Source organism: Anopheles ziemanni, chromosome 2 (genome assembly GCF_943734765.1).
Source record: "Anopheles ziemanni chromosome 2, idAnoZiCoDA_A2_x.2, whole genome shotgun sequence".
NCBI classification, from domain to species: Eukaryota; Metazoa; Arthropoda; class Insecta; order Diptera; family Culicidae; genus Anopheles; species Anopheles ziemanni.
The window spans coordinates 41962240-41987363 of NC_080705.1; the positions used below are offsets into that span (position 1 = coordinate 41962240).

At 40.3% G+C, this 25124-nt stretch overlaps 1 protein-coding gene across 3 annotated transcripts; it reads left to right on the forward strand.

The window, feature by feature from the left end:
- Positions 1-2886: 2886 nt before the first annotated feature.
- Positions 2887-5646, forward strand: LOC131281935 (glucosamine-6-phosphate isomerase). 3 transcript variants are annotated; one of them, XM_058311307.1, is made up of 2 exons: positions 2887-3680; positions 4962-5646. In XM_058311307.1, the coding sequence occupies exons 1-2, from the start codon at positions 2913-2915 to the stop codon at positions 5013-5015; spliced, it is 822 nt and encodes a 273-aa protein (XP_058167290.1). In that variant the 5' UTR covers positions 2887-2912; the 3' UTR covers positions 5016-5646. The 3 variants fall into 3 exon arrangements, with proteins under 3 accessions (XP_058167290.1, XP_058167292.1, XP_058167289.1); XM_058311309.1 differs by having other exon boundaries at positions 5237-5646; XM_058311306.1 differs by lacking the exon at positions 4962-5646 and adding an exon at positions 4164-4463.
- The last annotated feature ends 19478 nt before the right edge of the window (positions 5647-25124 follow it).

The window sequence follows — 25124 nt, forward strand, 5'->3', positions numbered from 1 at the left end:
ATGTTAAGCAGGTCATTGACCTATCCTCTATCTGCCGGGTTTGCTATTTTGCGTTCTAAGAAATCAGCTGAACTTTGTTTACAATGCCTCGGTTGGCAATGGGTGTTTTTAGCAATGAAAATGTTTAGCAAATGCGTTTATTTCGAATGGACATACAACGTACTCCAGAAAACAAGTACTCTTCTTTCGTGACGAATTGCATTTTGACTTTCAAGGTCAAGTAAAGTCGTCATCTCTTGGACATGGTTTATAGCTTGTAAGATCTTGTAAAATTGCTGGACACACCGGGAGCTTAGCATTTGAAGCTACCCATCGCCTAATTTATCTCATTTGTTTGTTCGAGATTGTGTCTTATCTACTCGCATGGTTTATTCCCCGAGCGGAAATTTGTCACGAATGCGGCCTCTGCACAAAGCAAAAGGGACTATGTGTTTCTGATTTTGACCCTTATTGAAATCCCTGAGAAATCGACTGGACGATGATAGTAAATCGGACTGACCCACTAACGGAAGCCATGGCTGATAAGAAGCGCGCCCGTTGTGGAGCAGAGTACTCGTTAATGATGTTCGCATTCGATTCCTTCAAGCGATCCTCTCACGAACATCATGCTACAGCGAACCACGTTCGAATTCTGATAATTTCGGCTACCCAGCAGAACCTGTTTTTTTTGGTATTTGCTCACCGTCGTACGAACGCCCTTGCATCCTTCCCGTGTGCAAAGCGATCTTAACGAGTTTTCCGATCACCTCCAACACACAGAGCTTGGCGTTCCGGGGTCTTGTGTGTGCAAATAAAAATTGCTACCGAATGTGGGCCGCTTACACGCCATTATTTGCCGAGTCCTCGGCCAACGGCAAATGAGTCCATAAATTGGCCAACGTTTCACGCGCAGCCGTTAGTCCGTTTTGTTGCTCAGACCGCGACTGATCGCGTCGTCCGATCTTCCGTGCCGGACGGTTCAAGTGTTCGCCTACTTCGAGTTTTATTGAAGCCTCTTCTCGACGGTAAGGTCCGTTCGTTGATGAAACGGTGCTGTGTGTATCTGTGGACGCGTGGAAACAGTTTCGCGACCAGTTGTAGTCAGTTAAAGCATTAAATAATGCGCCATGGAGCATACGCTGACATTGACCCGGATTCAATCGATCGTGTGCGGACGAAAATGGACGTGGATGCGACCACGCAGGGCAATGATATGAGCTGTGACCGTGTGCTAGTTCAATGTGGATGGTTGTTGTTGAATTACTTTAGGCTAGGAAAAGGTTGTTCGAAGGATAGAAACTGATAATGTAAGGCGTCAATTTACGCACGTTGCAAATCACTTGGCTCTCGAAAACTTGGAGTGGTTTAAAAAACCTTACAAGTTTAAATAAACATCAATCTCTTACTCTTCTTCATTGTTAACTGTAATGTGGTGCACAATTTACAATGAAGATGCGTTCCAATGTTCAAATCCAAACTCAGAAAATATGTGGCCTGGTGAAGTTATTTTGCCTCTTGAAAGTCTCTAAAGTAAAGCTTAAATTAGCCTGGCTTCCTAATCTCTGGAATTTTAACGTGCAGATTATATCTGTTTGCCAACAGGGGGACACCCTTTTGCAGTGCTATTAACGAGTGCTATTATTGGTGCAAAATTGTCTTTTTAATCTCATTTCGAAATGAAGGATGCTCTATACATGCATGTTTTACAATATAAAAACTAATGTATAATTAATGGAATGAACGGTGTACGCAACATGTATTAAAACTGATTGTAGTGTGGGTATTTTCTGGTAAAATACAAATGAATGAGTGTATAATTCGAACCTAGATGCTTCTCATCATGTCCATTGACAGAAATTTTCTAAAAAAAACTGCTTCATGCTGATAGGAAAATTGTTGAAAAAAGTGTTTTTGAGATCGAGTTAATCGTGTGAACAAATGAACGATAAACTAAGTTTTTTGGAGAATTTCAATTTAAGTTTTAGAAACACATATTATATACATTTTCATCTCTCTGGGGACCGTTATCGAGAGATGCATGAATGCTAAGCAATATTTTTAACATTCTATTTTTATCAAAACGAATACGAATGCCATTGCAATATCGTCAAGCTGTCGAATAAAAGAAAAAAGTTCATATCCGTTTTTCTTCGTCTCAATACATTGCTTTAGCGCATAATAATTAAAATACTAGTGCAATCATTCGAATGAATAAAAAATACAGGATATGCTGGTAGAAGAATGTTTATCAAATGTGATGACCTGTCTTCGTCAAATTTAGCGATCACAGGATCGTTTCAGACTCAGTTCATTAACAATGTTTGTTTTCGTCGAACGCTCCCATCGATATGTAGGTCACCGGGAAACTGTCCCCACAAACAGTGCCTAAATTGCCATCGATACGCTGGCCCTAATTGAATTCCAATCACATGCTCGCTTCCCCGTGCGTATGTGGATATGTGGTTGAACATGAATATCAATTCAAGCGCACTGAATCGTCCTTTGGGAGTGGTTCACTCTTGTCGAACGGACTTCCGAAGCAGAACATGCGCGTCTATCGTGCGGTCATCAATCTTAATAAAAGTCCCAGATTTGACTGTTTCCAACGCGCTGTCTATGGACAAACGTTTCTGTTGAAGCAGCCCGTGATAGACATGGCTTTCCGACACACTGGAGCTAATGTCGTTATTTTCCACTTATGGTGGTGGTTTAACTCCCAGCGGTATGACGATGATCCGTGACGTGGTACATCTCGTGCCAACGTTTCGATGGGACGCTGTTGAGTCTGAGAGAACCACTATCGATTTCGGTTGCGTTTTCACGCATTCCCGGATGGCCCTATTATTGACCTATGTGACCAGTGTGACCAGAAGCTAATCGAGTTTGTGTTGGACTTTTCACAGACACCCCTCCGCGCCTCCCGCAAATTCGCAATGCGTCTGATTATTCTCGATACGGCCGAGTACGTCGGCGAATGGTCGGCCAAGTACGTGATGAAGCGTATCAACGATTTCAAGCCGGGCCCGGACCGCTTCTTCACGCTCGGCCTACCGACCGGTTCGACGCCCCTCGGCATGTACCGGCACCTGATCAAGTTCCACCAGCAGGGTCGCATTTCGTTCAAGTACGTCAAGACGTTCAACATGGACGAGTACGTCGATCTGCCGCGGGAGCACCCGGAGAGCTACCACTACTTCATGTGGCACAACTTCTTCAAGCACATCGACATCGACCCGGAGAACGTGCACATCCTCGACGGGAACGCGCCCGATCTGGTGGCGGAGTGTGATGCGTTCGAGGCAAAGATTAAGGCGGCCGGTGGCATTGAGCTGTTCATTGGCGGCATTGGGCCGGACGGACATATCGCGTTCAACGAGCCCGGCTCGTCGCTGGCGTCCCGGACGCGTGTCAAAACGCTTGCCCAGGATACGCTCGAGGCCAATGCACGCTTTTTCGGCAACGACATCAGCAAGGTGCCGAAGCAGGCGTTGACGGTTGGCGTGGCGACGGTGATGGATGCGCGGGAAGTTATGATCATGATCATCGGTACGCACAAGGCGTTTGCGCTGTATAAGGCCATCGAGGAAGGCGTCAATCACATGTGGACGGTCAGTGCCTTTCAGCAGCATCCACACACGATCATGATCTGCGATGAGGACGCTACACTCGAGCTGCGCGTGAAAACCGTTAAATATTTCAAGGTAACGGAGAAGAATTCCATTCACAGAGATAACCTGGTGGTAGGAGATGTTTATTTCTAGTAGTCTAATATATGTCAGTTGGTGTTGGATCTTGATGGATGTTCACTTCGGTATCAACCCGGGGACCCGAAAACGGTTATAAACCTATCCTATCCTATCTACCCTGATCACAAATTAATAGTCGATACGTTTGAAACTAATTTGTTCTTCCATCCTCCTTTCTGGTGTTGGCTTCTTCACATACTCCTTTTCTTAAATGAAAAAAATCTAAACAGCTGTAGGTTCAAAGGCTATATACCCCATTGTTCCCTTGACTCTTTGCAACTCCTCCCTTTCGGTGGTGGTGATAAAGTAATGCAATCAAACGGTGTCGGTAAACCCATATGTCGAACCGATGGGACAGTTCGTGGCCTAATTTCGAGTCTCTTTTCCATCACTCCCATTCTTTTGTGCACCCACCGTCGTTGCACTACTCTTCCCCAGGCTCTGAGCAATGTGCACCACAAGCTGATCGAAGAGGAATCGGCCGACGTACGGAAGCTTAAGTGATGGCAATTCCCTCATCGCGATTGACCCAAGCGAAAACAAAAAATAAAAACGCATAACGCACTGTCACACAAACTGCAGAGGAAAAGAAGGATAACGAAACTATTTCTTATATCACCGGATACCAGGAAAGAGCAGCATCACTCATCGATAACACATTCCCGACCGATGTGAAAAATAATTCATTTTTATAATTCAAAGGTACTTCCCGCTAAGCGACACATTATTAGAGCTTCATTCGTGATCTTACAATTTTAATACGCCCAGAAACTATCACTCCGTTTCAAACATCGATAAGGATGCAGCTCAGTTTTTGGGCGTTTAATATAAAATTGGAAAGCTTATAAAAATTCCATTGAAATGCAATACAAAGGAATGCAGCGGAAATACTCGGAAGATGATTTTAAAGGATGATTCTCTCCCCCATTTCGTCATTCATCGGATGGTGGTTATGGCTTCATCATTCATTTAATGTTACAGACGTTTTACTTTCTGTGCGATTCTTTATCTGTGCTAACCGGATTTGGAATGGAATTTCTGTACGGTTCCGGTTGCAGTGAGATCGTTATACCGGTTTGTGATAGCTTTTCCAATCCATACCCGCCGACGGGTCTCAAATAAAAACGAAACGAATTAATCCCGTTCGTACTCGTCGCGCGCTGTGACTTATTGTTTTTTCTTCTCTCTTTTTACTTTCATTTCCCCCATTTCCCAACCTATTCCATGCACGAGAAGGATTGCTACAAACTGTCTGCCGATGGCCTCGAGGAGGCAGCCATTCCTAATTGATTTCGCCGGTGCGTTGAATTGGTTTGCGCTGTCCGTGTGGATTTTTTTCTCCGCTATTGTTTTCCGATTCCATTTTGTTCGTCCTCCAACCGATGCATCCCCGTTGCAAACGATCCGCCCAGATGCACCGGAGCTAGAGGGCGAAAAATCAAAAGAAATACGATTCTCCGAACGCGTTCACATGTACTCGGCGCTAACTCGCTTTGATCTCTTCCATGCAGGGCCTGATGGACGTCCACTCCAAACTGATTGAGGACGATGTACCGAAATGATGAGTGGTCTTTGGAGTGTAGAATGGCCCCCGTACAGGGGAGCCTTCGGAGCTAAGCGGTGGAAAATTGCGACGTCGGGCGTATATATTTTTTTTTGTTTTTTACTCAAAACCATATCTACCTTAGTATTGTGCCGCGAACGCCACAGTTGAACGGTCCTCGGGGCCCCACATGCTGACAATTGTGAACTGACGAACAACGTGTTAATCTCATGCCGAGCTGGGGAAGGGAATTTTATGTTATTGTTTGTTGGGTGAGTGTTGCTCTTTCAAAGAGAGTGTTAATTTTAGGAACCGCTGATCGAATGGATCATTTTATAAGTCGATATCAACAGAATCTTTTATGAAACCAATAAATAACATCACAAGTTTGTGTAACATACATGATTTTCCGTTTCGATTTCATTCATTGCGTTCGGAACGTAGAAAGAAGTATATAAATAAATGATACACATTACATAAGTTGATGCAAATCTAATTGTGCTAATCCCAGAACTATTGAGATTTCAAATGTACCAAGCTACATAAAGCGCAGCAAATCTCTCCAGCATAAAAGACGGGAATACTTAAAGGAAGTTCGTTAACTTTCTTCCATAAAACTTGATTGCTTGATTCGTCCACGCCGTAACGTTTCGCCATCATTCCCAGACGGCATATCGCTCCAACCTCTGCGTTCCTATTCGTGGTATAAAAAAAAATCCCCAGCCATTTCTCCCAGGCGACCCTTTAGTGTTCGTAATTGACCTTTTCTGGGCCATAAAAATGATCATTTATGAGCTTTAAAGCAGTCCCATTCGTCAGCAGATCGCGAAAGTTGATCACCGGCAGAATGGCACGGAGTGTTCGCGTGCGGTTATAAAATAAAAGTTTAATCCCTTTTCCTCCATCCCTCATTGGCGGGCAGGCGATCCATCCAGAGAAGAAGGATGCATCTCTGAGATGTTTTTTTTCTTTGATAGCGGATAAGTGCGACGTTTATGGTTAAACATCACACTCGGTTGCTGAAATCGTAAGGACGATTCAAGCAAGTTCTTCTACTAGTTTTATTTTCTTATGCTACGCAATTTTCTAGTGGTTGTAGTCGTTAAATTACTATCAGACATGCTGTTTCGTGATGTTCTCATGCAACAAAATAATTTTTGAATACACGTTTACTACGCTTATTTTACATTGGGTTCACTTAAAAAGTATGAACATCATCATCATCATCATCATCATCATCTGAGATCTGCGCATAACGTATAAATCTCGCCGTTAACCTCAATATCTACGGCTGCTCACCCGGGTTTGTTTCGGAACTTAAAAATTAATATCAACTACCATGAAGTCTCAGTTACTTAAAAGAAATTACCATATTTTCGTGTTTGAAGTTTTGTTTTAGTATGTTGATTAATTAATTAAATTCCTTTATTAAAATAAATAATTTATTGATTCAACGCATCATCTCTTTTTGTTTTGTATAAGAGAATTTCCGAAAATGTTAGAAAAACTTACATTACGACCAACATAAACAAATAGAGGCATATTTGTGAGGGTATCGAATTTATTTTATTTTATTTTATTAATAAGATTTTATTACGCACATCATGTAGTTTAGCTAAGTTTCTTTTATTTAAGATGAATACTGATAAAGTTAAACTATTTTCCGATACGTATGAAGCACTCTTCTATTGTTTCTTTTCTTTTTTGTCTCTCTGGGGTATATTCGGTTTCATGAATAATGGAAATAGAAGCATAAGACGTCTTTATTTACAGTATATACACTGTGCTCATACTGCACAACTATACACTGCACTCACGCCATTACCTTCCTGCTGAAACATAGTACAAGTAATAGTGTCAGTAATGCAGCTACTTCACACTTCCCATTTTTCTCTCTGTCACCTACTACAACCAACTTTATCCTTATCGTACGATAAATTACATCAAAGTACCAGTAAACTCTTAATTAAATCCCGCCACTGTCTTTACCCAAAAGTGACTCCGTTTCGTGATGAACGGACTGCAACTTTCTTCTTCGGAAGGATGAGAACAAAAAGGAAGGAAACCATAATTGCGGGCGAGCAAATTGAGTTGATTCGTCGCGGACGTTTTACTCTTTTGCGGTGCGTCTCCTATTTTCCTGCGCTTTGCTGTTGAGCCAATCTTGAATATTTTTTCTAGCTTTCATTCTTTTTCAACAACCTTCGTAGGAACTTCTACTAGGGAAGCATAATCCTAGCGCTGGCAGCAGGGAAGGGGCTTTTTAATCACCTTAAAACTATAGGGAAAAGAATGGCGTAGCCGATAAAACTGTACCGACCAAATGACGAACGGAGAGACGGATTGGGGGGAGAAAAATCAAGTGTAAGGGTTGCATTCGGTGGTCGTTTAAAACTGGCTATTAGAGGAATGAGAAAGTCCCGAAGCTTTGGTAGCCGGTAGCGAAACGAAACCAAGCCTTATCGCATCAATCTTCTCAATGTTGGAGTTGAGAAGTCCGGAGAGCGATGGATGCAGTCATATTCGTTAATGATTATCGCTACAGTGATCTCACAAGTAAAATAGTGTAAGAATTGTAAGTGAATTCTGAACAAATGTCCAAAGAGAGATGGGGCATGTTTTTAATTAAAGTATGTTGAATGATGAAACAAACATCAGCATCGTCGTTGATTATGAGATTCCTCAGGACTCAGGAGATTATAGCCAAAGTATAACAAGACTAGCATGCATTGTGTCTGTTGAATTTCACTGTTTTATTTCCAATAATACACAACAGCACAAACCCCTTTTCATTTTCCATCGGTTTCACTCGGTGGAAGGATTATAGGAAGACGTGCAAAAGTGTTGCCCCGTCAAGGCCCTCCGTTTGCCGGTTAGCTTTGAGAAAACGAAACGATGATATGGAAGAGAAAAATCCTTTCCATTCAGATCGTTTCGGTGGAATGTGCCGGTTTCACAAATTGGCCGGAACAACCACCCAATTATGTTGGGGATTTTCTTGCGCCTTGTACATCTTCTTTACCCAAGGCGAAGGACGAAAAATAAGGCACATTGCGATTCGATTCATTTACCAGTGGCGTTCGGAAATAAATATAGATCCATCGTTCCCATTAAATGAAATCGAAGCTGCTAGGGGCGAGGTGAATCGAATTTTTTAACCGAAAGGCGGCAAAGTGGGGAAGGTATGATACGAATTAAATTCTTTACATTTAGCTAGACGTTTTAAGACTCCACTTTTTCTACACGGACTCTTTGCTTTTTAGAGCATTTTTTCACTTTTTCAAATTGTTTGATTTACATTTCCAATAGAATTTCATAAAAGAGTTAACAATATTTGTTAATTATGCACGAAGTGTTTGTTCACAGTTTGGGATCCAATGTAAAAGGGATACTGATAACATTTAAACTAACATAGATTTTCTTTAAATACCCACGGTTTAACGTGTTACAAGCCTTTCAAACAAAGTCTTAAAGCAATGTTACTTGTTCTTTCCAATTTCGTTTTGTATGTAAAACATCATCGAGCTCGATCGATACATTTAAATTCAAACAAACAATCTTTAGACTGACTGACCTTCTGTTTCATGCTGCACAGAGCTAAAACTCACTTTTCCTTCTTGGGTCAGCAACTCTCGACGGTCGAAGTTTGGATCTTCGCACAAACCCTCGGGGTTGATCCCTCAAAAGTAGTACGATTGAAAGGTTGGTTTGACGGTGGATGTTTTTTGAGCTCCACCACCTCTAAAGATTTCCCCCACGGCGTGGTTCACATTTCGATGGTAATGATGGGAAAAAACGTGGATCTCATGAGAAATAGAAAAAAAACAAGGGATGATTCGACCATCTACTTGAGAAGCAACTTTTCTTTCTCCTACACATATCCCATGCGGATGGAGAGTTTTCGAATAAAAATGAAGTGAAAAAGGTTCTACAAATAAACCGGCTGGTGGGGTGCGCTGCTTGCTCTTGGTTTCGCTAATAAATTAAGTTTGTGAGGGATTTTAACGAAGTTTACTACTACAAAGTGAGCGAGCGAAAACAAAAACAAAAACCCCGAAAGCGCGAGGCATTTGAATTTGCAGCCTTCGAAGATTCCCTAGATCAGCGTTTTCATTGAATTGCTCCGAAATAGAAGTGCAAAAACAGCACATGGTAAAATATTCTACAAGAAATAAAGAAGGTGGCTGGCGCCTGAAAGGACGCTAATTGTATTTCCGCATTTGCTTTCCCGAACGGGCGGTTGATGGCTGGAAAACATAAACACGGGGATGAGCCATACCTTAGATGTTGCTGTGTGTTGCTTTTCCTTCGGTTTGAGTGTTTCACTTAGTGATGATTTGTGATTGAATGTAATGGAAAGTGAATTTGGTTATACCAAAACGATGCATACCGAAACAGAGCACTACATCGAGAAACAGCAACGCTAGGATATCGATATCACAATAATAAGATTCTGTTACCAAACAATCGGTTTTAACGATTAATATTAGTTAGTTCTATTTTTGCTCGAAGAAATGTTTGAAACCCATAAAATCGCCATTGGAAGGAAGTAAGACATTTTATTTTATGAGTATCGAGGGACGATTTTATGTGGCTCTCACAATGAACATTGACCGTGAAAGGCCGTAAAATGGTTCATTGAATAATCGATTCATGTATGAAGAAGAAAGTAAACGGAAGGTGTTTTAACTTGATTACATTCTTACTTCTTTGGCATATTCAATAAGTGAGTTTTTGTTCAGTTTGGCCGAAACGTCAAATTTAAGCAAATTGAAATCTAAAGGCATAGAGCACTTTTAAATCATTGCAACATGTTTGGAGAATATCATGTCATAACAACCGAACCCGTGTTATTCCAAAGTAGTTCTGATGAGTACAGAACCACAAGAATGAAGCGAAAAACAAAGTTTAACTTGCGTTTTGTTGCGTACAACTAAAACTGCAGATTATCGATTAACTACTCTACAATATCATAAAGGCTACGCTACGTACCAAAGCCCGATCAATCTTCGTACTTCTCCTGATGCAAAGCCTTGATTACGTACGAGCGTAAGCGCGTGTTAAAAGCACGCGCATTGTGATAAAAGATCAAACACGCAACGATAGCGTGCCAGAGGGAAAACTAAAAGCTCCCGATTATTGCGGTGCCTTTTTTGTTCCATGTATCGACTAGAGGTTGGAGGAAGGCACGTTCATTCTTTTCCATTCGACTAATATGCTTCCCCCCACAACACACAACCGACATCGGGCCCCTCTCAGGAAGGTTTGCAAGCGGAAAGTAAATAGCCGTTGGTTATTGTTTGAATGGTTTGATTGCTTTCATCAAAGATGTATGATCATACCGAGCCGCAAATGGTAGGTTTTTTGGTGGAGGTGGTTGGAGGCAATTATGCCGCGCCACCACCCTGCAAACCTCCTACCCGATGTCGAGGTTTTCTCCTTCGCAAAGCAAGGAATCTCGCCCCCGAAAAGCGCTATCATAAGTTTTAATTAATTTCACACCAACCTTCCACCCAGCCATCCAGAAACACGGGAATGTTACACGCCGTCATCATTGACCAGTGGTATGAATATCTTTTCCTTCGATCGGTGGTTCGACATTTTGGTGAAGGGGGCTAAAAATGAGGTGAAAAAACCGTCGAGCCTGCCGTAACCAGTGTAAACATTCGAACCGGGGGCAATTGATTGTCGGAATTGGGGTGTGTTTGCAAGCAGCTTTGCCGCAAGGCGAAAGACTTTCGCCTCACCCTCCCAGTTTCGGTGGCACGATTTCTCAATAAAAGGAATGAGGAAAATGATAAAACAATGCTCGGAAGAATAATGGAGGGACGGAAGGTCTGAAAGCTGGAATCGGAACTGAGAAGGAATGTTTCGTTTGCGCTGCTTTAGGCGGGAAAATACCATCTCTGCACCACGTGCCCGGTGTCGAATCGATTACATTGAAATATTTCTTCCAACCACACAAACACACCCGCCCTTGGTCGCGTGTTGAATGCGATAGGAATGATGATCTAAATTAGTCAAACCAGCTGATAAACTGCGCCCAGTTGAATGTACTGTGGGTAAATATTTGAACAAAGGTAATATGATTTTATCGACGGAACGGTTAACATTAAAAATGAAAGGAAAAGGACAATTAGTGTACAAAGATAGGATAGTAGATGGAGCTTTGGCACACGAGCAGAACCCGTGCTATCGTGTTCTAGGTAAGGTTTGCTTATGAGCTGAGGAGCATAAATCCTTTGTAAACGTAAAACTTCTACACGCTCAATAATATTCACGTTCGGATTGAAACTGTGTGCATAAATTAACCGTACGAGGAGTCGTAAAACTTTTGGTTCAGTTCGTCTCGACATGCGATCCATCGTAGTTGAAAAAGCTAAAAACAAAAAGAGTGCAAAGGAGCCGGCCCCAGTCAATGCTCGTTTTATGGAATTTATGTTGTGCTATGGGGAACGATGCGTGTTGAAACTTATTGTGCCGGGAAGGTATGGGAAATTTATAGTTTGAAAAGGGGTTCACAAAATAAAAAAAAAACAGCAAGAAGTAAAGTCAGTGAAATAAAGACATAAAATACAGCCTAATGTTGGTTTGGTAGTTTATATGGTTATTTTACTTTACTTCGGTCGCAAGCGTATTTTGGGTTTCCATGATTCGTAAAAAAAAAATCAAATAAACTTTGCATGAAACCGACATGTCTACCTTGACCTAGAATCCGTGAAAAGAAATCGGCAGGTATAACCTAGAGTTAAATAGATTAAAGCTAGACTTAGGAATTGCGATTGCGAAAACTAAAGCAAAAAGTTCTGAGTGTCGCTCGTTGAGTGCCTTTTCAGGTTATCGCAAAAAGCTCATCTCATCACTTGGGAGCTTTATTTCATCGATTTTCCCCTACCAAATTTACCGCGAGAAATGCTCTCTGGCTATGTATACTAGAACTGCCTTAGGAAAGAGAGAACGCTCTCGGAAAAATGTTCGTCAGCTGTTGCTACAGTCGCGTTCATTGAATAAAAGCGCCAGGACAGAAAAGCTGCAAATAAGGGAAAATCATCGCGAATGACGCTGCGATGACAGTTGAGGCAATGACACTAGGCTACTGCGACGGGACGAAAGCACAACATTGAGAAGAAAGTATAACGAGCATCCGGAAATGGACCCAATGCGCGAAAGAGATGAACATTGAAGCGAAGGTGAAATAGAAAACACTAACCAGCATTCCATCGCACGAGCGACAGCGAACATACAGCTGCCGTTTGGTGTATTTATAAATAAAAAAAGATCAGCGGTTGGAGAACTCGAGCTTCCACTTCTACAGGTGAGTGAGGAAGAGAAAAAAGGGAGAGATACAGAGAGAAATAAAGGGAAATTATGTTGTTCGCACGATTTTTATCAGCCCACCCGACATCGTCCTTAATCATGGATGGTTGGTTTGTCGTGATCTTTTTCCTCTTTTGGTCGCCTCTGAATTTCTTTTTTTTTTTCGCCCAGCGCGCTTCTAACAACATCCGAAAAGGTGTGATAGAACGAAAACATTTCGTCCTTTCCGTGTGCTTCCGGCAGCGGCCCGCTTGGAACAGAGGAGTTTCCTCAACCCATTACTTTTTGGCACGGGTACGGGTTTCTGTCCGATTGTGACTGCCGCATTTTCCTGAGTAAAATTGCGGGTAGTAGCAAAGGCCCTTAGACCTTCCGGTCCCTTGCCAAACCGGAAAGGAACGTTTCCCCCCAGAACGCGCACAAACTTTGGCCGTCCTACCCCCGCCGTTAGTGTGGGTTGCGTAGTGCGCCTTCGCATGATATGTGAATCGGAAGTGGAACGATCCTTTGATACCTGTGAGTTGTGCCTTCCTACCGGCGGGAAAAGTTTTCCCTTTGTGTCCTATGTGCCCTTTTTAGGGCATTTTTTCAATGATGCTTGACAACTCTCCCGAATGTCACTATCGTGAATTGTGTGGGCTGGGACAAGGCATGTTTACACATACAAACACACTCCATCTCCTGCTCTTACCGTCATTTCGGCACGAGCTTTGTCGAAGAAGTCAAAGTTTTTGATTTCGAATGTTTGAGCACATGCCACTAACATGACACATTTACATTATCATTTTGACTCCGAGCGTGAGTTCATGTGCGGAATTGGTACGAACAAGCAATATGCGCGTTCTTGTATGGAACTATAACGAGACGATAGGCATCAATTGTATTCTTCACTTTGTTGCAACTCTAGTAGTGTGGCAATAAATATTATTAAATTTTTTTTTTTTTTAGTATAAATGTATTCTTTGTTTTTAACTCAACCCAATTCCAAGACCAGCAAATTTGAGAGTTTTGTTTAGAATAAAGTTAAATAACAATGATGAAGATCCCTCAAAACATATTTTCAACAACATGAATTTAGATTTCTCTCCTTTCACTCGTTGTAATTAACAAATTAGAAAAATCGTTCATTGAAATTGTCGCCCATGAAGATTACTTAATTATGGTTCACAAAACATTAGATATTTATTTCTTTCGTAACGATATCATGAACTAATTTTAAATTTTATTTGAATAATAAAGATAATAAACAATGTCGGGATCAATTTAAAAGACAATTTCCATGCTCAATTGGCACACTGGATTTTTCAGTAGGGACGCATACATCCCAGGCATGCAAAGTTATCGTTGCTTAAACGAGAATAAATACTTACCAAGTCCTAGACCTAAGTGGTCTACTAGACGCATAAAAGGTAATTTCCAAATGGGTTCTACGGCGCTTCAAGTAGCTTTTGCAGAAACGAAAATGTGATACTCCAGTGGTTAACCCTTAGACCATAACACTATATACACTTTATACTGAAGCATATTTACACGACCACGAAGAACGACCACATTTTCTACGTCGAAATTATTTTCAAGTGAAATGGAGGCGCCTGGTAGCTATTACATTTGTTTAACATTTTTAGGTGGAACGTAGGCATGGATGAAAGTGTAACAGCATTAGCATAGGATAAAATATAAATATTTGTCCGTGCATCCAAGTAAATACATCTCTCAAATACATATGAACTCACCATGGTGATTTTAAACAGATATAAGTATAAAAATAACCAATATAATCTCGTCTTACGGAAGTACGGGTTTAGTACAGGGCCTACGAAATATTGAAAAATTTCGCTTAAATGTAGTAAATCTTTAAGAAATGCATTAGTAAATCATTTAACTGCGGTTTCCATTCCATACGTAGTTATGTTTGACAAAATGTCTTTAATATTTTATATACTGGTCAAAAGTTAGTGCACCATAAAAGAAACGGTCTACACTATGCAAGGCACATGCTAAGAATGACAAACTTTGTTTGGTTGATACAAAATAAACATTCGGTACCACAAAGGCAACCAGCATTCGCTAATGGAGTACCTTCCTCTGGTTTTAGTATCGTTCGCCAGTTAAGGTGGCCCCCATAAGACTTCCTCCACGAAAATTCCGCACCAAAAGATCTTTCACTGCGGAAGCGCGGTGAAAACCGCAGCCCGAAAGAAACTTGCCACAAGGTTTTCCTGTCTGGTGCGAATGAGAGCCGGGAAACCTTGCCACCTGGCTGGGTGGGGTGATCACAACAAGGAAAACCATCGAGCAAACGCTCTCATAATTTATGTAAATTGTAATCATATCGTAATTATTCTTCCGTCTTTTGGTTTATATTTAATGATGCTCGCACCGTTTGCCTCTACTGGCGCTCATGGGCATGCCGGGTGGATGGAGAGGGTCCTGGGGAAAACCACTCATAAGCCGTAAGATGTGCCTGTAATCCCACAATTGCTACCCGCCGTCTTTTTAGGCCTCTTCGCTGCTGGTGGGTGGCAAGTTTGGCGCCACTATTTGTGGTAAGTGTGGCTCGTTTCCGGGTTGGGTCGGCGGTAGCTTTCCTAGATGCAAACACCATTCCTTCATAACTCCTCCATGTCCTCGGCAGGTTGGTTCGGGGTGTTCGGCAGTAAATGAAAGCTTAAAATGTTCCCACCAAACACACCTGACAGGCAGAAGCGGCCCTGGCAAAGGGCTTATAATTTACCAGACGGCGATGAGCGCGACCTTAAAGGAAACATGGGATGATTTTGGGAGCTTTTGACTGCCGCTTACCCTTGGGAATGGTGGAACACATTTTCCCTACCGAAGAGGGATCTAGTGAGCCAGAACTTTTCTTAAAAATTACCTCCCCACGCGACTTTTTCCATGGATTTTCTCTTCACTCTCGATTATTGCACCTTAGCGCTATACCTAGCGTGAAGGAAAATTGAGTCACGCACAATGAAATTGACACATCATTCGAATGGCTTATCATATTCAGAGGAGGCTTACAATGCGGGCAGGAAAAGATGACGCACGTTTCGTTGACAGTGCCAACGATAAGGTTGTGGTTACGCCTTCCATAATTAATGGAATTAATTTGAGCAAACGGTTGGTGTTTGATTTCCCTTCGCTCCAATCCAGCCTCGTGGTGGTTTAATCGATGTTTCTGCCTCTCTGTAATCGAAATTTCCTCGTCTACCCGTGGGGTTATAAACTGTTAATTATTCTAATTATATAAGCTTTATCTTATTTTATGTTGACTTTGTATGATTCGAGCTAGATGTAAGAAATTGTCGCTGGGAGTGTAGTTTAATAATGAAAAATCAATTATAGAAAGGTTGGGATGGAGACATATCTTGGTAATAAAAGACCCTTCCGATTCTCCACAGCTTCCCAAAGGCAACAATAAATTTTTATCGCACGGCTTTGACCGAAAACTTCAATTATCAAATTAATTTAATGGAGTACAAAATTATCTTGATACCATCTAGTGGACCGTAAACATTTTCATTTTAAATTATCCACTCGATTTTCACCCCCGCAAGGGTGGATGAACGAAAACTGTGAGAAATAAAGAAATGTCCCTAATGTCCAGTCGGGTGTTAGAGATAACGACCGATTCTCCTTCAATGGCTACGGGACATTTAGTGGGAGAGAAAAAGTTTTGCTCATTTTCAGGAAGCAGCAGGGAAAAGGGGATTTGGAGCAACGAACCTGTATCGAGTGTTCGAGACGGACGACACTTTGTCGGAATCGATTTTACCTCCCGCACCGTAATCGATCGGATCGAAGTCTTTATTTCGAATGGCAGTGACTGGTTGATCGTGGGATTGGTTGATAGAAGAAGGGATGTAGGTTGCAGTCGACATGGGCTGTTTGAGCTGGGAAGACAAGGTGGCCGCTTGCCTAAGCGCGACGCAATAAAACGTGATCAAAGAAGGTGATGGCTTTTTATTGACATCCCTCGGGCCGTTCGGTGGAGAATCTGTGGGCTCGAGCGAGTCAAAGACACTCCGGATGAAGATGTACGTCCTTGGACGAGGTTTTCCACTGTTTCAATGGCGCTCCCCGTGCGCGCGCTTTATGTCCGTGCTTTTCCTTAGAGATCTTTCTCTCGCCCGAAGCCAACACGGAACGGTATCTGCGACCGGATATCAAACGCACAGGAAAGGTGATGGCGCAAACAGATAAAACGATGACAACTTCGAACGCTCGTCGCGGGAAAGGGGAATCCGTCTTCGGGAGACGGAAGGAACCGGTTTTGTCGCAGTCGTTAACTGGAATCGTGCGTTGGAATGGAAAGCCGCTTCGAGTTGCTGCCGGCCCCGAGTTTTACCTGGATGTTTGGTTTCGTCGAGACAAACCGAGAAAAGTGATAATAAACATTCGACGTTCGTACCATTGATAAAGGAAGCGCACGACTGAATGACTGCAGATGGGTAGAGTCGACTGCCTGAAGGACTGGTTTACTTGTCGATGTTTTATGGCCTACCGTATCCAAAATCATAAAATAAGGGCCATCGTCAAAGTTGATGCATGCTACCTTTCAACTATTCAATGATGTGATTATGGCGTAAAAGTAAAAGATATGTTTTTTCAGATCGGATCTGTTAAGAAAATGGCTAATTATAAATATGGGAATTGAATTAATTATTTAATTTTCAAAGAAATCCGCTATCAAACTACTCAGCACAATATAGCTAAAGAAGCAAGTTGACAGTGTTTATCCAAAGCCACTCTAAAGCCTTCTATTACCACACTACTTCAGTTACAGAATATTAAATAATAAAATAATCAATTGCGCTATTGTGCTTTGTGCTCAGAATGAAAGACAGGAATTTTTAAATATTTATCTTACATTTCCCTTCTCGAGCATCTACCTTCCCGAGTATAATGGACATACATATTTCTGGATTAGCAAAAGCAGTGTCCAGCACATTTCAAAACATAGCAATAATGCTTAAAATTGTATTAACTTTTTTTCATTTTGAAAAATTTCTTTTTCAGTTTTAAACGACTGAAACGTTATTTTATTAAACCTATAACTGGTCACATTTCTTCATATAAAATGATATGGTAATTGCATGTAATAAACCAAGGAAAAAACATTTGAATGAAATATCATTGAGGTAAATTGTAGTCAAATCTAAACTTTAATTTTTGGTTTGATCTTGATTGAAATTTTATAAATTATGAAATAAATAAATGAAGCTGCTGATTCCCCTAGAAGGCTTAATCCGCCTTTGCTTTCGGATTCCTTCCGGACCTTCGATTCACCAGGGGTTTTCTAATATTTTTCGTTAGGCAGAGTTTCTTTTGCTTTAGAGAACCTTGAACGGGTTGAATAGCGAATTTTATATAAATTGTTCAGAGTAATACCTAAGTTGTGCAACATTGACTGAGCTATCATAGAAATGCATCAAATAGACCATTGGTTGCGTGCAAAAGGGTAAATGATGTTTAAGGTTATTAAAAAGTAAAATTGAAAATTTTCAAAATAAATTACTAAATTAAAAAATTGATATATTACATAAAACAAACAAAATTGACAATTCATTTTTGAAATTGTTCAAAGAAAAAACTGATTCCTCACTCATTCTCTGGTGTGTAATCCATAAAAATAGAATGTATATAAATATCAAATAGAAAACTCAAAGGCTCTAATTTAAAACTCAGCAAATTTCGTGTTTAAAGTTTTTATTACTTATGTTTTTTTTATAATGAAGGATTACATTGGTTCTCAAATCGAATAGAGAATAGAAGAAATAGGCAAATTAGGCGTTCGGTTTGCATAAAATATATAACATATTCTGATCCAGCAAAATTCGTGTTTAAAGTCATTTAATCTATTTTTGTTCTTTATAAAGGATTTCATTGCCTCATAGATGATGAAAAAATTTCGTTTGTTATAGTATAATATAGTTTACCTACCTATCTTCAATACGAAGTATTCTCTTCTTGTACCAAAATGTTCCAAAATAAAACTAATTTCGTTACGTTCTCTTTCTAACTCACAAAAAACACGTTTCGATGGGAGCTCCTCCTAATTGGGACCTGATGATGACATGGAAAATTGAAAACCAGGTCACTAGTCCATAGATTCTTGGCCTTCCAAATCCTTCTTTTGCCGAGAACATGAACAAGTACCAGGTAAGAGCCATTCCAACCGCTCTAAAAAGTGGACCATACTGGAGAGCAATTATTTTTTATGCCAAGACTTGTAAGCTCTTGGTGCTGGTACATTGCTTCATTTTGGCAAACATTTCAGTTTGTGGTTTTATTTTCCATTTGCTTCATATTGTTTTTAATATTAGCAGCCTAGCAGATCGAAATTGTAAATATTTCTTCAATCTGTACTCAACCTATACAATGAAAAATTCTCGATCCTATGTGGTATATCGTTTCCTTTATCCTATTATATTCAACACTTGCACTGAAATGGAGCCCCAAGGGAGGATTGCACTGGAGCACCATAACTTGTACAACTTCGGATCGAATCTCTTTCCACGTCGGAAACCACCCAATGGTTTCAAAAGAAATCCTCCTCCTCTGCAAGAAGCCAATGGTTTTTGGTGGGCAAATTTAATTATGACTGTTAATTTAATTCCGTGGAAAAGCAGAAACAAAACAGTGACAAGCGATGGTGCTGGTGGTGCTGGTGGTGGTGGTGATGCTGCCATTTCTCCAAACACTTTTCCCTCCCCTTCGGCGATGCGACGAGTGTCGATGGGAAATGTGACCGGGCGAGAAGGAGAAACGCGAAGGTCAGCGTTGAAATGCGATGGAACCAAAACCTACGTCACCCGTTTCACCCCCGAAGTGGGGAGAGTTCTGGCTAAAGTTTTGCCCGGGTAATAATATTTGTGCACCGGTCGCCCAGGGGTGGAAAGTTTAATGAAGGTGAAAAGTTGGCGGTGGAAAAAGATAACATCAGATAAGCATACCGCGGTCGACACTCAGGGACGGGATGGGTGTTCGAGAAAGTGGGTGTGGGTGTGTGGGTGTTTAGAAGAACGCCATCATGTGCTTTGCTTTGAAATTTGCACAGAGAAGTCTCAATGCCGGTGAAGCTGCTGATTGGAAGTCTTGAATGGTTTTGTCGACGCACGTCGGGCGGCAGCTAATGGAAGACGTGTTTTATTTCCACTCGCTGTGGTATTAATTTCGCGTGGCTTCCGAGGAGCCACCGGCACATTTTCCTATGAAAGAACATTAGGGAAATATTTTTCCGGAATGGAGCGAAAAACTTGTACAGAACTTATTGATGTTACGACAAACTAGTTGAGAAAATCAAAATATCAACCCATTCCTTTCTAAGAAAATGGACTATTTTACTTACCATCACGTCTCATTTGTAACACTGATTTAATTGATAGAAACAACTGAAAAGTGTCAACTGAAGTTCGACCCGTTGAAATTACTTCCAAAGTTCTGCATCGATAATTGGGATCCACTATAGACCGGGCAAACGAATCTCGTTGGAGCTTGATCCGCGACTCGTCGTGAAAGCTGTGACAATATGCAAACCCACCTCGTAAACCGGTGGGGAGGGGCGGAGGAAGGGGGGTCAATTAATGGCGCGGAAAAACAGTTCTCAATTTTCCTAGTAATACAATCTCCACCCGGACAGTCACAAGATTCACAATCATTTGCATACAGTTTGGTTTTGTTTTGAATCGGTTTTTATTCTTGCACGTAATTGATTTGATTACATTGTTGCTTTTTGCCTAACAGCAGAGAGTTGTTCAAACTTCTCTTGTCATTTTTTGTTGTCTTCTCGTTTATTTTGGTTTGTTTCACTCTCCGCTTATGGCAATTATGTTTTTTTTGTTTTTGATTTCAAAGTTCTACGGTGATGGAATGAAATGAAGTTTTGTGTTCTTTCTTGCCTCCCTCTAGCTTATTTTTCTATTATTAATTTTATGTGTTTACCGCCAATGTTATTTGCACCTCATTTGTTTGTTCTCTCTACAACGTGTTTACTACTTCGCGAGTGACTGTGAGTGGTACCCTATGCTTAATGTTTTTTTTCTTTTTTATCGTAAAGTTTCATGCAGAAGTCGGATTACCGGGGAAAAAAGTTCGACTCGTCCGAAAGGAATGATAGAAGGTGAAGAGATTTTAATAACGGGTACGTAAAAAATGATTTTGTGTGTGAATTTTTCATTTTTATTTGATCTAAGGGTGGGTCAAGTTTTCTAGATGAAGCTTAAATGCACTTTTAAAAAGAGCCTTTTTTGCAGATCAGTCTTGGGAATAAGGATTGTTCGTTCGTGTTCGTTTTGCTATGATCTGAGTAAATCAATGCCTTGTTCGCTCAAACGGCAGGTGCTTGTTGTAGGAAGTTTATTATATATTATTTCTTAAGATAACTTTATAGTAGAGGTCTCCAAACGCTCAAACACAATCGTAACCGATCGTTTACTCTGTTATGAAAATGAAAAATAATTAACATTTATGAAACAATCCGTTCGTCTTTCTTCGTTCATACATAAAACATCTTTCGATTCGATTTCCGACCAGGCATACCAATTAAAATTCGGACGCATCGTTCATTGTGTCTGCCATTGTGTGGGTGCGACCGTCTGTGCGTATTTGTGTACAAAATATTGGTCCACGAAATAAGACATTATACATCTCGTTTGTTGTTTGTTTGTGTGTTTTTTGTTTTAAGTTTCTAGCATGAAACATAACTCTTCCGGTATGTTTCATTATCTTTCTTCTTTTTTCTTTCTTGCGGTCATGCTGCTAACATTACAATCCATTGGGCGTTTGCTTCCTATTGTTGCTTTGCCATTGGTGTACTCTTCGTCTGCATAATGATGCACGATATTGTTATAAATTTATATGTCGGGTTCGAACGTTGCAGATGAATTAAAGTACAATAGTCTTGTTACTTAATACGTTTTTCGTATATCCGTTTTTTGTTTTGTGTGTGTTGGTGTTACATGCTTTTTATGTTTGTAGTACATAAGTTTTTTGATTTTCGTACATTATTGTAGTTGCATGTGCATGATGAAACTTATTCAAGATGTTTGTATTTATTTTAATTGTGAAGATAAATCAGAAACACAGTTTTCTAGTAGTATTATCATCTACAATTTATGACACAATCGCATTATTTGTTCTTTGTTGGGATAACTTTTGCATCACACCTCTAGCCCAAATGAACAAAATCATTTCTAGAAACAACATCTTATATTCTACATCTTTCTGATTGCGTTCGTCCCGTTTACGTTGTCTTAGCCAAACATATAACTCATGTAGATTTTTTTAAATTGTTCTCAACGATATGAACACTACCGAAGCGTGCAATTTTTATATTGCATCGGTAGCACTTTTTTCCGGCGCATAACACGTAACTTGCCATTTTTTTCGTTTTAAATTGACAAACAGGACATCTATATCACAGTTATCACTAAACTTAGTAACGTAAATCCGTCGGTTTTGCGACGTCTCCTTCGCAATACTGTGTTTCATTGGCGTCTATTTTAAATATGAGATCAAGCAAGGCATCAACTAAACGGTACATTCTTTTTCGCCGCGGATAAACGATGGATTATTTTATTTAAAAAAATAATTGCCATCAATTGATATTATTCTACTTGATACAGTATACTACAATGCACGTTACCAGCGGGTTTGTGGAACATTTGGGCATATTTTTTTTATAATTTATTCACAAAAATATGTTTCTAACGATGCATAACGTTATCATTATGTTGCGACTCGAGAGATTTTCGCGTGTGGGTGTGTTTTTTAGTGAAATTATTTTCGATTCGATGCTACAGGTGTTTTAGTGCTGTTAAAATATTCAATACTTCATGGGGATGATGAGTTACACCAATTTCATCTTGGAATCGTGTACATAATAATGTATTCATATTTATGAAAAAGAATTTTTGGAGTTTTTCTACAATGATCTATTGATATTTTACTGTTGTTGATCTATTACGTAGCCCATACGATATTTTACATTACCTTTCCAATGTTTTACATGCCAGGCATGGTGTCATTATCGCCCGTTTTTGGTACCATATTCTCGCCCTATTTAGATCGCAATCTATAAAACCCATTAAATAACTAAAAAATATATTGCTTTCGTACATTCAACGCACCTATGACATGCTTTTCGCTAGTTTATTCGTCGTTATTTTTCAACCCGAATTAGCTTAACAGTTCCCACAACATTCCCATAATGAATTTGTTTTGTATTCTGTTTGATTTTCCCCTTTTGCTCTGAAAGCATGCATGTTTGATGGCGGATCGTTTCATATATATATATTTTTTATATTCTCGACGTTTTACCTCATTTGTGTGGGGAACAGGATGTTACTTGTCAATGCAATTTCCGTCAAAAGCGTAACTCACTGGTGCCTCAACCAAGGTCATATGAGATGTATTAAAAATGTAGCCAAACGAAAGTATTACTGCCGATAGTAATCGAAATTCTAGCAGAGCCATCAGTATGATGGGTGATGATTCGATTAACCTTATCCATGCCATTTGGGTCACGAAATGAGAATTCTTTTACCTTAATTGTCGTAATGATGGGATCGATGCCTCTTTTCGGTTGACGTCATAAATGAATTCGTTCAACTACGTGAAAGTGTGATGGACTATTCAACATTTTTGGACTGTTCAACTGTTTTGAACAATAAATTTGCCGTCAAGAGTGGTAGTACTCGAACTGACATTCGAAATGTGTTTGTTATTTGCACCATTACTCTATACAACTTGTAGTGCTCTAACAACACCGCCGTTCTAGTATGAGTTAATGGGGGAAATTATGCTTCACATTTAAATCCATTTAGAAAATCGGCAGCACAATGGTTCGGAAACGATGAAAACAACGTCCCTGTGGGACCCGTCTGGTGGAAGGAAGGAAGGAAGGAAGGAAGTGAACGTACAACACAACGCTAATTCTAATCTAATCCAATATTTACGCCACCCATTAGTATGGTTATGGTTATTGAAATGATTGTTGGTCCCGGGTACCGGAAGGAACAACCAGAGACGGAAATCCCCTAATGAAATCATTCCATCTGAAAGCGCGACCGGAAGAAAGTGAAAGGGAATAATACTTTTTTCCGGTTGATTAAACCTCCATTAAAAGGCTGGCCAAACAGTACCACAACGCCAACAACAGCAATAGCTGACCCGCCGCAAATGAACGTCGGGTTTTAGTCATCGTAAAAATAGACGTGTTGAATGTTGGAGTTACAATACGCTTGGGAACATCACCCAACCCGACGGGTATTTTCGAGTTTCCCCGTTTCAATCCATCAAAACTTGGTTGAATCATTTGTTATAAATGACGTTCTTTTGCCTTCCCTTTTAATTTCATTTTTGATTGATGATGTTTTTGTTTACTATAATGTTTTCGATGCTGAGTTAAATTCAACAATGATGTAAACTAAGAACTTCCTATGACTTTTGACGACCTCTGGTCAAACTTGAGTGAGAATCAATGCATTCATTCGATTAAATTCTATATTATTTGTTTATCTTTTATAGCAATCGAGCAAATGATTGACGTGTGAGATGTGTCGAAAAATATTTTAACATTTCCAACGATTTTTACTGACACAGATTGACCCAACCGTACAGGCAGATCCCAACCGTGTCATAATGGAATTACCAAGGAAAAAGTATTGCATTGAAATTTTTTATGATGCATGAAGTGGAACGAACAAAAGCCAGGAAAGCTTAATCACAATCGCCACCATTATCGTCATCATCATAATGTTGGCTGCGATTGGAGTAGATCGTATGCTGGATTATTGTTCAGGTGTATTTAGCGCCGGACATTGGATTGGGAGCCCCATTATGGTGTGTTGATTATGCTAACGAATGATGCATTGAAAGTGGAAAAAAGGGAGCTGATTCGTACAATGGCAAATCCATTAGAGCCGATTGTGTGTTTTAATGTTGGGGTTTCCAAGGCGAGTGAAAGTGCCCCATCGAATGGTGAATAAACAATATGAATCAGCACATGGTTCTATTTTTTTGTAACCACACATTTCATGCTTTTAAAACCAAATTGATCAGTTGATCATTTGATAAAGGGGAAGCATTGACAAATAAATTGGGTTGTAGCGCAAGCTCTAAGGGAAAAGGAAATGCTACATCATCCAATCAATCGCACCACTAACAATAAACAAACTTAGCAAAGTCCTCTGACCATAAACGGAGAGGTATAGTGAGATAAAAAGAAGTTTCAGAAAAATTCGCATCTTTTCCCTATCTAACGATGGAATGGAAAAAAACTCCTACCGTAGATTTGTGGTTAACCAGAGCATGTTGAAAAAACAAACAACAAACAGAAAAGGATAAAAGGTTCAAAAACATTTTCGTTCCCGCATGGTGGTGGCAAATTTGCACCTTTTTTCCGTTGTAAAAGTTTGCCTTCGTCACGTCTTTTTTTGTCCCTACGAATTGTTTGCTGTTTCGTGTTTTTCATATGTCTGTTTATGTTTTTTACTTCGAACCATTTGTTTTCGTTTCGTTTTTTCACTTCGATGCAC

Coding starts and splice junctions, on each gene's coding strand:
- LOC131281935 (XM_058311306.1), top strand. CDS start 2,913: ATGCGTCTGATTATTCTCGATACGGCCGAGTACGTCGGCGAATGGTCG. Junction 3,681..4,163: donor AAACCGTTAAATATTTCAAG/GTAACGGAGAAG, acceptor ACTCTTCCCCAG/GCTCTGAGCAATGTGCACCA.